The sequence below is a fragment of the Sciurus vulgaris genome, assembly GCF_902686455.1.
Source record: "Sciurus vulgaris genome assembly, chromosome: 4".
NCBI classification, from domain to species: Eukaryota; Metazoa; Chordata; class Mammalia; order Rodentia; family Sciuridae; genus Sciurus; species Sciurus vulgaris.
This window is the reverse complement of record NC_136464.1, coordinates 29660669-29678027: the sequence shown is the minus strand read 5'-3', so window position 1 is coordinate 29678027 and position 17359 is coordinate 29660669. Positions and strand designations below refer to the sequence as shown.

Here is a 17359-nt window from a genome sequence, read left to right as displayed (position 1 = left end):
AAGCCAAGCCAGCAGGACAGGGCTGGGCTTCTGTGGAGGCTGGATAGTAGGAGCATGTCAGGGATTCAAACGAGATGACAGACAATCTGTAGTTGCCGGTTTAGAACTAGGATACTGGTGATCCCAGAGGAAACTGCTTTTCACAACTCAGAGACAGATGTAGCCTTCATTTTTTAGGAAGTGTATTGCCATAAAATCCACTGTTTACCTTTCAACTCAGCCCAGAGGTTTCCCATCTATAGGGGTTTGGTGCCACAGTAGTATGCTCAAGGGACATATACAAATGCCTCATGAAGAATGCATTCAAGAAGGTTCTATCCAAATAATTACCTCTTGCCTCTGCTCTATCCTAGTGAGATACCATAATACCCTTGGACTTAGCAGTGTTAAAGGTTATCACTTTGATTATTTTTGGAAACTGAAAGGTGAATTCTTCCAGTGCCCCATTGCTCTGGGCTTGACTGATAGTGTGCAGAGCAAACCACTTTCCCTTGGCTACTGCTCCACATGTGCAGCTCAATGTGGCTTTGCTGTTCTGCACATGTCATCTCATTGGTCGTAAAGTAACTTCCCCCCTCATTGAAAATGACCCCCACATGAGAGAGGACTAGTTAATTAAAGTTGAAAAAGAACTTAACTTTTTTAAGACGATGCATAAGACACATGTGTCTCAGTAGATTCTAGAGCAAGCTGGGGACCTGGGAATCATTTCTGATTCACACAGTGAGGGATTCAGGAAGTTCTCAAGAACATCCTCTCACAAATTCCATGTCTCTTCTTCTGCACTCTGTATAAAGCCTCCTGGAAAACTGAAATTCCATATCAGTGGCAATTATTGGCCTAAATTTTTTCTAGAAAGTTGGAGGAAAACAAATCAATGGACTCATAGTTGTTTGGAGGCATTTGAAAATTTGTGCTAGTCTGTAAAGGGATGGCTCAACAGGAAAGGCCACAGTTCCCATTTGCAGAATCTCATAGCAAGGCAGAAGAGGGAAATAGCCTAAATTTAAGCCACCCCCTCAAGTGTGCCATTAGGAAGTAAGCACAACACTCATCCTTGGGAGGAGAAAGAATGCGGGTTAGAAACCATTGACAGCTGGTTTTGATGCAGACTTAAGTTTGAAAACCAGAAAAAGATGGAAACACTGAGGGAAATTAGAGCCCCTGCTGCTCCAAATTTGCCCGTTTGTGAGTCTTAAACACTCATAAGCCATTCCTGAGAACTGATGAGACCTCTAATAAAAGCTATGAACCTCCTATGCCCAGCCTCATAGCTGTTTGTCCTTCATTCTCCCCCTCCCCTCGGTGGCCAAACCCTCATCCCTGTTCATCATTTCCACCTCCACAGAAAAGCAAAACATGGTGCCCTCTCCCCCATTTCTGGTCTCCCAGTGGCCTCACCTGTGTCCACTTTTGGTCCTTACATACTAGAGCACAAAACAATGATGTATGCTCTCAAGCAATATTTTACTCTGCACTGTTATCCATGTTCAAACCAGAATTGCTCTTCCATTTTAGCCTATTCTCCTAAGAAGCAGTCCCTATTTTTACTCACCTGTGTCATTTGTAATTTTGAGCTTCACTGGCTTTCTGTTTGTTCAGGTACAGGGTGGTATTATTTTTTAGTTGGATTTTTTAAATAGCTTCAAAGAGATATAATTTACATACCATAAAATTCACCCTTTTCAAATGCATAATTTGTTTTCAGTCTGTTCATATAGTTATGCAACCATTACTTATTAGCTAATTCCAGAACATTTCATCACCTCCAAAAAACCGTGAAACCGGGGCTGGGGAGATAGCTCAGTCGGTAGAGTGCTTGCCTTGTAGGCACAAGGCCCTGGTGTTCGATCCCCAGCACCCAAAAAAAAAAAAAAAAAAAAAAACGTGAAACCATCAATTGATCACCCCATTCCCTTCTTTCCCCAGTTCCTGAATACCACTAATCTACTTCCTTCCTTTGTAGATTTGCCTATTTTGGAAATTTCATTTGAATGGAACCATATAACACGTGGCTTTTGTGTCTGACTTCCTTCACTTAGCATAATATTTTCAGGGTTCAGCTGTGTTATAATATTATCTTATTCCTTTTTATGACCAGATAATATTCCATTGTGTAGATATACCACATTTTGTTTATTTAGGAGCATTTGAGTTGCTTCCACTTTTTGGCTATAGGAATAATGCTGGTCTGAAACATTTGTGTACAAGTGTTTGTGTGACATGTTTTCATTCCTGTAGGAGTGAAATTGCTGAATCATGATAGTTTTGTTTCTGACATTTTGAAGAACTACCAGAATATCACCAGCAGTGACTGAGAGTTCCAGTTTTTTCACATCCTCCCCAACATTTGTTATTAGATGTCTTTTTTATTATAGCTATCCTAATGGATATGAAGTGGTATCTCATTCACATTTCAAATTGAATTTCCCTACTGATGACAATGTTAAGCATCTTCTCTAATGACATATATTTCTTAGAGAAATATCATTTCAAATCCTTGGTTCACTTTTTAATTGAGTTGTCTTTTCATGAGTTGTAATATCTTTATATAATCTGGATATAAGTCCTTTATCTGTAAATATTTTCTTCTGTGAGTTTATCTTTCTTTTTGCTTTCTTGATGGCATCCTTTGGTGTATAAATGAAAATTTTGGTGAAGTCCCATTTGTCTGTTTTTTTTTTTTTTTTCTTTGATTGATTGTACTTTTTATGTTCTAGCTAAGAAACCCTTGCTTACTCTAAGGTCACAAAGCTTACTCCTACTTTTTCTTCTGAGAGTTTTATAATTTTCACTTTTATGTGTTTGATCCATTTTGAGTTCTTTTTTGTGTATGATTTCAGGTAGGTATCCAGTTTCATTCTTTTGCATGTGGCTATCCAGTTACCAGCTATTAATTATTGAGTTCATGATATCAAACATCCTTTCATGCACATGGTCCTGCTGTATATCTTCCTGAAGAAATATCATTTCGAATCCTTGGTCACTTTTATTTTGTGGAGGGTGAGGATCAGGACAAGGTCTTGCTGTGTTCCCCAGGCTGGTCTCCATCTCCTGAGCTCAAGTGATCCTTCTACCTTAACCTCCCAAGTAGCTGGGACTACAGACACATGTCATCATGCCTGGCCCTTTGCAGACTATTTTTAAGATGATGTACCAGGTACTATTTTAGATTCTGGGAAAACAAAGATAAATAATACATAACTATTGCTTTCCATGGATCTTACCTTCATGGTGGTAGTGATGGGGAATCATGTAGAAATAGCAAATAACAGGGTGAAATAATGTGTGTATGATGCTGGCCCTGTGTTTGGCCTCTAGAGTGCAGATAGTAAATGGCACCTTCTTTGATAATAGTGTTAATAATGGCCATTATATTATAAACGTTAATCCTGAAGTATGCACAAAGTGCTATGGCAGGGAGGGGTGACTGACTTTTCCATGTCTCCAGAGTGTCACTCACAGCACTTCTGGGGCCCAGGAAGAGGAGGGGTGCAGGGGGAAGGGCTCTTTGAGAGAGGACTGACCTCAGGTGTGTGTATCTTGGAAGTGGTTGGTTTTCTTGCCCTTGTTGAGTATCAGCTCAGAACATGTGATTACTGATCTCTGTCCCACTCTACCTAAGAAGGGATAGCTTCCTCCATTTCTTCATAGCTCCCTACAGATTCTGAAGGGAATTGTAAAGGCTAATTGTAAATTATGAAATGTTTCTAAATAGATTACATAGGCTCATTGTCTTGTCTTGAATATCATATAAATAGGCCTTTAAAATCTCTATTCCTTGATGATGGACCTCATAAATTATAGAGCTTTTTCATGTAGAAATTATAGTACTCTTTATAAAAATAGCAGAAGGTGTTAATTTATATAATTCTATCATATGAATCAATCACATTAATGGTGGAAAGTATTGCTGGGTTGCATTTGGGCTCCACATTCCAAAAGGAACCCATTTATAAAAAATGATTTTAAGAAATAATTTTTCCAAGTTTTTCCACCATATTGGTCATTTGTTCTGTCATCTGCTAGCACATGTTAGCAGAGAAGTGAGAACAGGTGCCATAAGTTTAAGAAAAATGTGTTGGAAATTTTTTTAAACCTTACACATATTCTAAAAATTAACATAACTTAATTAAAGCTACAAAACACTTTAGTCTGGTTGGGTAGGATGCAGTTTTTTTAAAAGATAATTTTAGAACCACTGATATAGGACTTAAATCTTAATTTAAACACATAGTATTCTATCAAAAAAAAAAAATGAAGGTTTTGCTGTGCATGGTAGTGCACACCTGCAATCCCAGTGGCTCAGGAAGCTGAGCTCAGGAGGATTGCAAGCTCAAGACCCGCCTCACCAACCTAGTGAGGCCCTAGGCAACTTAGAGAGACCCTGTCACAAAATAAAAAATAAAAAGGGCTGTGGATGTGACTCAGTGGTTAAGCACCCCTGGGTTCCATCCATGGTATAAAAATAAATAAAGGTTTTCATATATGATTTTAATATCATTTATCTACCAGCTATGGATTTTCATTCAGTCTTCAGCTTAGTTCAGTTCATCAGGCATGAATCGGCTGCCTGATACATGAAGAGATCTAACCCTATTCAAGGGTATGATCCCTTGTCCTGAAGGAGCTCATGATTTGCAGGAGAAACACTGTCCAGTGTAGGTCACATACACTGCTAGTTACGAGAAGCAACAAATTCTGATACCTCCTCTAATGAAGTCATCAAAGGCTTAGGAGCACAAAGCAAGCAGTGGTTGTTCAAGCTTCTGAATGGGGCTGATCTGGAAGAACTTTCTCAAAGAGCTGGCACATGATCTGAAACCTGAAGGGCCAGCAGAGATGGGCCCAGGAAGGTCTATGTCTGAGCACAGACACAGAAAAGGTACACAGAAGAAACTGAGGATGTGCGATAACTTGGAACACCTGGAGTATGGAATGACCAAGGGATGTAGGAGGGCATACAGTGAGAAAGATAGGATCAAACCACAGTGTGCAGTCTTATTCTAGCTAACTAAGAGGTTTGGACTTGATTCTGTGGCACTAGGGAGCCATGGGGGTTTTTGTGTAGGACTGTGGCATGATCAGATCAGTAGAGAAGTAGTTCAGAGATTTGGTTGAACGTGGGGAAAAAAAATTAAAGACCATTCTTAGATGGTGAAAGTACCATCTTTCCAATTTTATTTTAGTTAAAAATCCCAAGGAGTGGCTATGTGTTTAAATTTTAATAGTTAATTATGCATCTGGCAAACTGACTACTTCTCCCATTTGATACCTTTTTTTGATTAGTATTTTTTGATTAGTATTTTTTATTCAAAAAAATTTTTATTTATGTCTGGATGATCTATCTAGTGGTGAGACAGGTATTTTGAAAATGCCCATTATTATTTTATTGTTTTCTACTCAATTCTTAATATTGAGAAGGATTTGTTTTATATGCATAGGTGCACCATTTTGTGGAGCATATTTCTTTACAATTATTTATTTTTTTAATTATTTTTTCATTTTTTACAGACTGCATTTTGATTCATTCTACACAAATGGGGTACATCATTTCGTTTCTGTGGTTGTACACGATGTAGATTCATACCATTTGCATAATCATACCCGTTTGATACTTTTTAACAATGGCCAAGCAAGAACTGATAAAGCATGAACTTCCTTTTTAAATTTTTTTTTCTTTTGGAAAGAATAACATCTGAGTCAGTACCCCATATTTTCTCCTTAAATATCTTATAGCCAAGAGAAAGAACCACCTAGTTTTACATTTTAGAAAGAGAACCAGGAACTGTGTCTATACTACAGAAGAACACAGACTGATATGAAGCAGGACACTTAGGTAAGACTTCAGTCTCTAGGTTAGGACCAAAATCAGTTACTAGGTTTGCACTCTAGCTCTGCCTCTCATCAGCTGTGCAACCTTAGGCACGGTACTTAAGCATTCTGTGCCTCAGATCTTTCATCTGTAAGATAAGGATAACAGTAGTGAGGACTACTGTTATCCTCATGGGGGGCAGTTATGAGGATTAAATAAATTGACACATATAAAGTGCTCCAAATAGTGCCTGGACCATACTAAGAGCTCAATAAATATGAACAATTGTTATTCCATCACTAGCCAATAAAAATGAAATATCTGCTGTTATAGTTTACAAAACATGGAAACATGTTATAGTTTACAAAACCTTTTCACATATCCACTAGGTCATTTGAGTCCCATAGTAACTTTATGGGTACTGGTTGTTCTAGTGCCTTGTTGCTAACAAAGCATCCCAAAAGTTAGAGGCAGAAAACAACCACAACTTTATTATTATGCTCACAGTTTCTGTGAGTCAGGACTTCCAAAGAAATACAGCAGAAATGTCTCCTCTCTGCTCGACAGTGTCCAGGCCGATGCTGGAGGCAGCTTGAAAAACTGGGGAGGCAAAGTCTGGGATTGGATCAGGTGAGACTGGTTGATTCACTTCCAAGAAGGCCTCTTCCATAACCGGTCTGGTTCTTTGCCCAAGTGTCTGCAAGTCTGCTAAGCTCCACCATCACCTAAGCACCTACACGTGGCTTCTCCACCATAGTCACCTCAGGGTAGTCATCAGACTTGTTGTTTCTGCAACAAAAGTCACCTACCTTCTCTGACCTAACCTAAGAAGTGCCATACTGAACCCTTCCCATGCGCCATTGGTTGGAGCAGTCACAAGCCTGCCCAGGTTCAAGGGAAGGGTTATATACTTGTACTAGGTGAAAGCTCAAAGAAAAAAATTAACTGGTTTTGGGTTTTTAGGTAACTTACCTAAGAGATGTAAAAGTATAAGGTTTGCAGAGGCTGGGAAGAGCAGCACTGGGGAAGGATGCAGAGGTGATACTTGACCAGTACAGGAGTGTGGGTGGATAAGAGAAGTAACTTCTAATATTCTGTAGCACCATAGGGCAACTGTAGTTGACGACAATTAATGGTGTATTTCAAAACAGCTAGTAGAAAGGATTTGACACAAAGAAATGTTGTGTCAAGGTGATGGATATGGCTGTAACCCTGATCTGATCCTTTCACATCATGTAGGTGTATTGATATATCTTGCTGTATTTTCAGCCCATAAATATGTACAACTATTATGTGTCAGTTAAAATCTAAAAATACAATCATGTACCACATAGTGAAGTTATAGTCAACAACAGACTGCATATCCAATGGTGGTCCCATAAGATTGTGTTGCCTAGTGATGTCATAACTATCTTAGTGTGCATAAGTACACTCTGGTGCTCACACAACAATGGAATTGCCTAGCAAGGCATGTCTTAGAACATGCCACTATTATTAAGCAACACACAATGGTATATTTCTTTAAAAAGTATAAGGTTTGCATGTATAAAAGCTTGCACACAGATTTCATATTTTAAGGAAGTCCAGGAATGAGTTCAGTCCTTATATTAGTCAAACAGCAAGTTTGTATCATTTTATCATAATGAAAATTCTCTGAAAATGTCCCAGAAACTGAACTATGATTTCATTTGTTCTCTAGGAAAGTCTCATCTGGCCATTGTCCAGCGGGTGAATAATGAGGGAGAAGGGGACCCTTTTTATGAGGTGATGGGCATTGTCACGTTGGAGGACATCATAGAGGAGATCATCAAGTCAGAGATCCTGGATGAAACAGACCTCTACAGTAAGTGCAGGGCCTTGGCTGCTTCTCCAAGGTCATCTTATTTTCCTCCAAGACTCTCAGGGATGAATTAGCTTGGTGTACAGTGTGAAAGTGTGTCAGGGCAAGCCCTGTGCACTGATGTGTGACAGCCACCTCTGCCTGGTGCTGGCACAGCAAGATACCATGACTTGAATCAGCCTGACTCACTGGGCATGTGCTAGCTAAGTGTGTATCAGGAGAGAACCTTCAGGAAATGATCCTAGACTAGGGAAAGGGTCCAGCCTTTGGATGAAAAAGAGACACAGTGTACACAATAGGGTGGCTAGAAGTCTTTCTGCCCTTGTATCTGCCCCCTGTGTTGTTCCTATATTGCCTTTTTGAATACTTGGAGGCAGGACCCAGGACCCCTGGAGTTCCACTCACACCAGACCACCAGTGAGCAATGGAGACTGTCATGACATTGCCCTCCCCACACCTAAGCCCAAAACTTAAATATCCCTTCTTGGATGCTGCTCTTCTCCTCTATACCTTTCGACACTTCCACCCTGGGTTCCTCATTGTGCTTGCTCACCCCTGAAGCAAGCACCTGCCTGGCTCCTACCCCTCCTCCCCTCACCCTCCTGCCCCTAGCACCTCAGGAACAAAATGGACTTCTCTCTTCAGACACTGAGTACTTTGACTTACCAAACCTTAACAAAGTTTTGCTTGCAAACATCACCAAGGCATCCTTTGTCTCTGGGATAGGAATGTCTTCTAAATCCATGGAAGTCTCTGGGCTAGGAAGTTTCCTCCTCAGAGCTTCATCTCCTGGAACAGCCATCCCTTGCCCTCGCCTCAGATGTCTCAGTTCAGCCCTCTGACCTTAGTTTGCTAGACGTAGCCTTTGAGAAACACTCCTGGGAAAAAAGCATTGGTGCCATATGGCAGTTGAGTGATGCAGGAAGAGAGCCTCCCCTCTGGATCTAGATGAGCTCCAACCTGAAAGCTGGGCCAGGCCTTGACACAATGTCACAGTGTCACAGTGCCTCCTTCCAGGGACCTATTTTTCTGTGCTGGATTGGCCAGACTCTTTGAACAGGATTGAGCTCAGAAATGGCCTCTCCATCTCCATTCCAGTCTCCCTTTTCCACCTCTGCCCGCTCTCTTGCTCTGAAACTCCCAAGTGCCTCAGTAGAAACGATGGTGAAGACATTCACATTAGAGTATTAGTGTCTGAGAGTAGTTTAAATGAGTATGGTCCTCTCGGGGCATTTGTTTAAACAACCTTAATATTCCAGATGCTCATTACTAAAATCAGAGAAATGAAGGGAAAGATGAGAGGAATGCTTTTGTAATAATTAAATGTAGAGTGCCATTCTGATGGGGGAGTGGGAGGGATATGTAGGCAAACGTGTCATACAAATCAGAAAGACCTTGGGCTAGAGTTGTTACTCAGTGGTAGAGCACTTGCCTGGCATGTGTGAGGCCCTGGGTTTGATACTCAGCACCACATGTAGATAAATACAAATAAAAGATCCACTGACAACTAAAAATGTATTTTTAAAAAAATCAGAAGGTCCTGAACCTGGACTTGCTACTCATATGTTGAGTGATCCTCTTTCCACAGAAGAGGGTCAGGAATTTTCCACCCTTAAATAAACTTCTGGTGTGATTCTTTAAGAATTGTGAAAAGACGGAGGAGCCAGAAATGTTTCTTTTTACATGACCCTGAATCCTTATGTGATCTGGACACCTGGATCTCTGCACCTAAGCAAAAGGAGTGTTGTTAAAGTAGGGACCAAATGACTACAAAGGTCCAGAGCTAAGGGCAGGCCTACAAAAGTGCGTGGAAGGGCACTTCTCCCTTCTAGAAGGAAACCCAAAGGATCTGGAAGAAGCAGGTTCCAGAAGGAGAGGAAGTCAGATTCTGGAGTCCTGTTTCCTGCCCCAGGTTCATCCCCTTCCATTTCCATTGCCTCCAGCCCACTGGCACAAGAAGTTCCTGCAGCCTTGTTGCTTTTCGGGTCAAGTTTGGAGAGATAAACCTTTCCTGTTCCCCTTAGCACAGAGGAGATAGGCTAGCACTTTCAAAATGTTTTCAAAACTCAGGGAACGCAAGAGAAAATGAAAAAAAAAATCGCCCCCACTAAATATATAGCTCTATTTTTTTCAAAGACAGCCTTAAAAAATAAGCAAGAAAAAAATTAAATTGGGGGAAGCAAATTTTCTGAACGTATAATCACATGCCCAGTATATAGGCTCTCAGAGGCTCCAGACCCTGCCCAAGTCCCCAGCTTTTGTAGATTAGAGGTACATTCTGTTCTTCTCCTTTCTTTGTCACTGTATTTCCCCTGATTCATTCCCAGGGGCAGGGCTGGGGTTGAAGCATGAGAACTCTGGCTGGTAAGAAGGTGGCATGCCTCAGCTATTGCTCAGAGCATGGTTTCAATTAGCAGGAAGGGAACAGATGAACCCGGTTCTGGGGAAAGGAGGGGGACAAAAGCAGAAATGCTTGGGGCCCGACCAATCCTCTTCATGCCAAGAATGCCAGTTCATTAGGTTTCTACTTATGACTGTATAAGCGCTTTCACATGAGGTCTCCTGTTGATGTTTCATAATAACTAGACTAGATAAGTAGAAGAGCTATTCTTAAATATATTTGCCCCCTTGTTTAGATTAAAGCAAACAAAAACTCTGATGCTTAGAGAGACTTCACAGCTGGTAAGTAGAGGGACTTGGGAACCCCAAGTCAGCCTTTCTTCCTTTTCTACTTCTACCTCCTAAGAGTAGATCACACTGGGAAGTTGAGAGCCATCTCCCACCTGCTACCCCATGTCAGCCACCCCTCTCCCTGGAAAAGAGGTGTTGTGATGTCCCCAGTAGTTGGCCCTGCAGACATGATGTGATCTCAAAGGATCTGTGTCCCCATGACTCTTGTTAAACTTCCAAAGATCAACACTGATTCTGAAATATCTGAAATCTGTCCCCTGTGACCCTGTAGCCGACAATCGGAAAAAGCAAAGAGTCCCACACCGGGAGAGAAAACGGCACGACTTCTCCTTGTTTAAGCTCTCTGACTCGGAAATCAGAGTGAAGATCTCACCACAGCTTCTGCTGGCCACGCACCGATTCATGGCCACAGGTAGGACCCTGCCCCAGTCTCCAGCCTATAGCAGCTCCAGCAGACTCTAGGTGGGACCCCAGACCACCCACTGTAATACCTTCCAACTTCATCTCCACTTGTGGAGGCACCGAGAACCACTGTTCTAGGTAGAAGATTGCCTTCTGTAGGGTGACAAGATGCTTCTCACTGTCCTGAGTGAGAAGCTAAATATAAACTCCTTGTGAGGAAGGTTAAAAATTGCCTTTGAACTCTCTGAACTTCTCAGCCGTGCCTAATCCATGTGCTGACTTAGAATGAGCATATCCATCTCTTAAGTTCAGTGTTCATTAATACAGCATAGATTTATTAAGTATACAGTGAATGTTAGCAAGTACCATTCCAGGTGCTGAAAAGTAGAAAATTTTAATTTAGGGCTTCTTGAAAATCAAATTTTCAACATGTGATCCAGTTCTGAATACAGATTTCTTTCAACCACAGGCTAATTTCCCAGAGCGAAGCAGCCATATCTGTTTAATATAATCTAATAATATGCTAAATAATAAATATATAATAATGTCTATTAATAAGTAAATGTGATGCAATGATGCTTCACCTTATTGACAACCTATCATTTAAATAAGTACCTGTCCCTATTAACTTGGATTTCATTTCATTTATCAGACAAATGTCATGCAAATAAGTCAGAATAAATTCTTTGTATTTCATTCTATGACAGCGTTAAGGTCTTTGTTCTCTATATGGCTTAGTTATCCATGCCCAACTTTAAATAAAAATCCAGGAGAAAATTAATAACAAACTCATATTTCCAGAATGGTGACCTATTTTTCCTGAGATGCGGTTGCAGAGACACATGTCTCCAGAAGGCATGAGGAAGGGCTTGAGATGCACACTTGGGCTTAGGATCCCTCATCCCCAGGGAATCACAGAAGCCACACCAGCCTGGTACCCAGGGGTTTGAAGGGGTATTCTGCACCAACTCAGCTGCGTCCACTCTGACTCCTTCCAGCTGCCACTGCTGAAGTGGGCAGGGCATGGTAGGTGCTGACTCCTCCCTACCTTCCGCTGTCTCATAGAAGTGGAGCCTTTTAAGTCTCTGTACCTTTCGGAGAAGATCCTACTCCGGCTCCTGAAACATCCCAACGTGATCCAGGAGCTGAAGTTTGATGAGAAGAACAAGAAGGCCCCAGAACACTACCTCTACCAGCGCAACCGCCCTGTGGACTACTTTGTGCTGCTTCTACAGGTGAGTCACAAAGTCAGCGAACTTGTAAGTGCAAGAGGAAGGCATCTGCAGAGCAAAGGGGAATGGCTTGCCTTCCTCCATGCCAGGTGCCAAGACTTGGCTGGCTGCCATGAGAGCAAGGCCACTGGGGCAAGCATTTCCGCATGACCTACAGGAGGGGCCGAGGCAGAGAAGACTGGTGTCCTGGGAGAGGCGAGATCTTTGATGACCTTTGGTCTGACCACTCAGTGATGTTTCAGGTGGGATTTTGCTTCTGAACTTCTGAAACTGCAGAATTCCAGGGATCTCCTTATTTCTGATTTATGCCCCAAGTGAAACTGTTCACTGCCTCATGAACTTTAGACAAGTCTTATTTAAACCCTTTCTCTGTGAAGGTGAAATCTCCCTGTTTCTGACTTCCACACTGGTCCTTATTGCGCTCTCTGGAGGGACATGGGACACATTCGCTCTCTATGCCACGTTTTGAATATTCTCCCCTTCAGAGGACCAGGAAGAGAGAAGATGACCAAGTGAAATAAGCTCAGCATCTTCCCAGTATTTATTCAAGGATGATCACTTTCTGCCCTTGGTCAGATCTGTCTTGTGTAAGTGTCAGGTGTGGTCCCACTGGAACACTGTAGGTGCCCTGTCCTGGCCGCACCATGAACTCTGTCTCTGATTTCCTGTCTCTTCCCAACAGAATCATATGGACCCTAAAAACGGTGATGGTCTTGAGAACTTGATAAACTTCACGTGCACTTAGAAATTACCTCCCTTTGTTATGATCCATCTTATCCTCTCTGCTCTGACACTATCATTTGCCTCTCAAATATCTTTCTATATAGGCTCAAAAAAAGGACCTTTTACAAAAATGGAGTCACATTCTTCAGTGTTGGCAACTGAGATGAGTCCCGTTACAATGTGTACATCACATAATACCACACACAACCTTTGCCTTACACTAATAAAAAAAATCTTAGTTTTCAGGCTGGGGATATAGCTCAGTTGGTAGAGTGTTTGCCTTGCAAGCACAAGGCCCTGGGTTCAAATCCCCGGCACTGCAAAAAAAAAAAAAAAAAAAAAAATCTTAGTTTTCAAATAAAATGTGAAGGGAATAAAACTTGTAGCAAGAGAGTAGGCTCAGAAATTAGAAAGATCTGCCTTTAAAATTCCAATGTTGCCATTTTCTAACTAACCTTGACTGTTATTTAACTTCTCTGAGCCTCAAAATTGATACATTGGTAAACTAGGGATAAAAATGGTCTAGATCCCATGGGACTGTGGGGGTCAGTTGAATAAGAATCCATGCGGTGCATATAACAGTATCAGGTCCATCAACACATTATACACTACAGATTAGCCAAAACCATTATCTATAATTAATTCAAAAAGTTTCACACAAGATTAAATTTTTATCTCAATAAGACTTTTTTTTTTTTTTTAAATGGTCTAATCTCAGACTAACCCAGTTGGGGGAATGTTTATGGAGCTCTGACTTTTGGCTAGTGCTTGGACCTGTGTCATGGGAGGGTCATTACTGTATGCACGAACAGCTTGGTTATTCATGACTGGGTGGTCCATTGTGAATAATGAAGTAATGAGTTTACTGCAAAGAACCACCAAAGTTGGAGGTACTGTTTCTGCAGCATAAATCTGGATAGAATTAACATTGCCCCATGATAAAAGCAAAAGCCTACTTGTTATTGAAGCAACATAATGCACCAGCCTACATAATACACACCCTCAGTACACTCCTTCTTTCTCCAGGGTAAAGTGGAAGTGGAGGTCGGTAAGGAAGGCCTTCGCTTTGAGAATGGAGCCTTTACCTACTATGGTGTCCCAGCCATCATGACCACTGCTTGCTCAGGTATTCCAGTTTCCAAGCCATAGCTTGTTGGGGAAGCAATGGAATGTCATAGAAAAATCATCTGGGCTCAAGTCTTGACTCCTCTTTTGACTCCTGCCACAGACCCTGGACAAGCCACTAATTTACTAAGCTTTATTTTCCTCTCCAAAAAATGTGCATAAGAATCACTTTTCATTCACTTTGTGCTTAAAAAAAAATAAGTAAGGAAAAAACTAAGTTGGAAAAAAGCCATCACATTATCAAGTGTTGGGGATGGAGAGTGGTAATTTTCAGTGTGAAAGACAAGTTTATTTTGCTTTTTTATACTGTTTCCTAACTTCCCTTTGCTTGCCTGGTTTTTACAGGGTTAATTGGTACTGGGGGCATGGGGTGTGGAGTGGAAGTAGAGATTCCCATAAGAAGGTGTGTTTTCTGAATTGCCTCTGAAACCCACTGCATCCTTCTGTCCTTAGATAATGACGTGCGGAAGGTTGGAAGTCTGACTGGATCCTCTGTCTTTCGTATGTATCTCTCAAACCCCTTCCTCGTCCTTCCCATCGTGGTCCTGCCTCAGCCTACTCTGGGGACCTGGACCAAGCACTTTGAGCCTGGGCTGGGCTAACACAAATGCTGGCAGCCTCTTTGTAATACTCTGCCAGGAACACTGCCTCCTGCCAGGTACCCACAGACCACAGGGGCTCAGGTTCTGAGTGTCTGGAATGTTTTCTATGGCTTCTCTGCTCACATGCAAGTAATGAATGGTGGTAGGGGGTAGGTTTGTGATGGAGGCCCCATTTATTGCCACCTGCCAGGCATTGCAGGCAGGTGACTTGTGTGCTTTTGTGGAGGTTCAGTTTTTCCTTCTCTGCAATGATAATTCACCCTGGCCTTTATTTGAAAACCCTCATGTGCCATTATTTTGTCTTGTGGCGTTTGTCCTCAGTAAGAAGTGACTGTGAGATTTGGGGGTGTAAATCTCAGGCTGGTGCATTATGTTGCTTATCTGCTTCTCTTTCCTTGCTCACTACCTCTCAGCTGGTGACAAGATGGCTGCCAGCTGGCCTTGCATGCTGCTGGGGCAGGGGCGGGGGGGAGCTGGCACAGGGTTGATGGCTGGTTTGCTCTGCACCTTCTGTGCTGTAACTTCTTGCTGTTTCCTGTGTACAGTTATTGCACATGTGTTTCGAGAGCATGGCATTTATTGTGATAGAAGTGTGGTCCAGAAAGAATTCTTTCTCTAGATTTCCTTTTGATTCACTAGTCTGAATTTTGCATTACATTCACCTGTTAGTTTTTACAGTGGCCACTTAAATACCAAATGGGATGTTTGTTTCCTCTCATCATAACAAAGATTTTACATATGCCTTATATTAGGATTTATTAGAGAATCCCAGAGTTTGATATCATAGTCCCCAGAACATAGAAAGGTAAATGCCATTTTAGAAGGAGAGAAACTAAAAAAATGACTAGCTCCAGATTACTCAGCAAGTTGGCACCTTACCTAGATTCATTCTGGTGTCCTGACTAGCTCATGTGGCACAATGAAATACAGATTCTGGATCCATATAGTGGAACAACTGGCCATGTAATTTCACTTTCCAGCCCAGCAGATGACTGAAGTGAAGTCCAAGTATCTGCCACACCTAAGAACTTGAGTTGAAAATCTGTTAAAAATAAATAAATAAAAAGGTACATAATTATTCTTATGAAAGTCAACAATTCTCAATCAAGATTGAGGAAGGAAGCATCAGTACTCAGCATAAAAATGCCAGATGGGTGAGGAACAGGTTTCTTTCTCAAAAGGAGATTTCCACCATCCATCACATTACAAACTGTTCCTGGAACTCTAATATGTTCCTAGAAATGTTGTCCCTGTTCTAGGTCTTCCAGAAGACAAAAGAGATAGGAACTCTGAGGAAAAAAAAAGATTTGTGGGGCTTCAATCCACCCAATTTAAATGACCTTTAAATTGAAATGTCTTTAAAAAAAATTCCCTGGCACTGCCAAGAAAAAGAAAAAAAAATTTTTTTTTTTGGTAAGAAGATCTTTTTTCCTCCTTTCCTTACCTCCTGATTCTAATTCTTTCTGTCAAATCCTCAGTCTTAGCAGTGAGACAAGAGTAAACTCCCAACACTACTCTCTCCTTTAAAACCCGTTAAGTAAAGGGAAGCATTAAACTCTCTCCCCATGCTCCTGAGCATCTTCATAAATCTTCCAGAGCAAAAAGAAATGATATTAGCCAATAGGGGTAAAGAGAGACATTTTCCACCCTCCGCCAAGCCCTTCCTGCTAGGGAAGTGACTTGTGAAATAATTGCAAAAGCCACCCACATCCCATGTCCAGCAGTGTCTTTTACTGGCCCAGAACCTTAGCTTTTAGGTTGAAGGATGGCTTAATCCTAAACTGTAGGGCAGTAAACACTTGCAATGTGTTTACCTAGCAAACTCTCCCACCCTTGATGCTAGCCTATAGCTTAAAAAACCTCCAAGGGTGAGAAGTAAAAGAAAGAATTTACCAGAACACTGGCCCTATGACCTATGTTGAACTGAGGTTACAAGGAATTCTCTCTGGTTTTCCTGGGTGGGGTGAAGGGAACACAATCCACACTGTCTCCTTTATCTTGATTCTGATTTCCAGCAATCCAAGAGACCATAGAGAGTGAGCCTGACTCTGAAGGAACCTTGCCTGAGCTCAGGGCAGCCAGAACAGGTGCGGGAGGGCAGAGAACACGTATCCTGTTTGGTGGTACATGCTCTTAATTCAAGAACTATGATACTTCTTGAAGCTATGGGGTTTCTTACTCCAGTGTGTCTAATTAACACTTCACATTAGAATTAATAATTATCTTGGATGCATAAAGCCCCATTTCCCACTGCCCTGCATGGATAAGTAATTTCAGATAAAAACCTGCCGTGTAGGAAATAAGGCCTCAGAAACTGTTTCTGTGTGCCTCCACCTGCAGACTGACTTTGTTTGACTCCTTGGAAGGGACTCTGGGAACAATCAGATAAGACAGGTGAAGACAGATTCTCAGGAAGAAACTCCAATTGATGAGGATCAAGGAGGGGAAAGGACTGGAAGTTGCTACACTCTCTACCCCACCTAGGACCATTTGATAGCCAGCAAGAACCATTTCTGACACTAGGAAGAGAGAGAAGGAAAAGGAGATAGACTGGTGCTTCAGAGCACTTGTATTTGCTAAGAAGTGACTGAGATTTAATTCATCAAGTTGATTCACATTAATGCAGCATTCACACTAGAATGCTGCCCTTCCCTTGTCCCTGTTCTCTAACAATATGCAATTGCTTATTGCACTGTGACCCCGAGGGAGCACATAACTTCCTCCCAGATGGCCCTAGCAGGAGTATGCACTTGGCTTTCAGGCTTCTGAATGCTGTGCAAGGATGCACAAGGCACCTGGGAAGCCCCATGGAATGCAGTGCTGGGCTCCCAGGATGTTTGCTGGCTGAAGGTGGGCACCTGAGAGAGAATGCTGCCTACACACTCCCCACGGGGGCTGTCAGTGCTTGTCATTGGCATCTCTGGTTCCC

At 41.8% G+C, this 17359-nt stretch overlaps 1 protein-coding gene across 13 annotated transcripts in view; it reads left to right on the top strand.

The window, feature by feature from the left end:
* CNNM1 (cyclin and CBS domain divalent metal cation transport mediator 1) overlaps positions 1-17359 on the top strand; it is a 56535-nt gene that overhangs the window by 17382 nt on the left and 21794 nt on the right. For 7 of the 13 annotated variants that reach the window (XM_079137823.1, XM_079137820.1, XM_079137822.1 and 4 more), the window contains exons 2-6: positions 7515-7658; positions 10618-10758; positions 11814-11983; positions 13730-13829; positions 14282-14329. In XM_079137823.1, coding sequence (XP_078993949.1) covers positions 7515-7658; positions 10618-10758; positions 11814-11983; positions 13730-13829; positions 14282-14329 — 603 coding nt within the window. Of the gene's footprint in view, positions 1-7514; positions 7659-10617; positions 10759-11813; positions 11984-13729; positions 13830-14281; positions 14330-16445; positions 17281-17359 lie in introns of all 13 variants that reach the window. The other 6 variants (XM_079137818.1, XM_079137821.1, XM_079137814.1 and 3 more) reach the window with 3 other exon arrangements.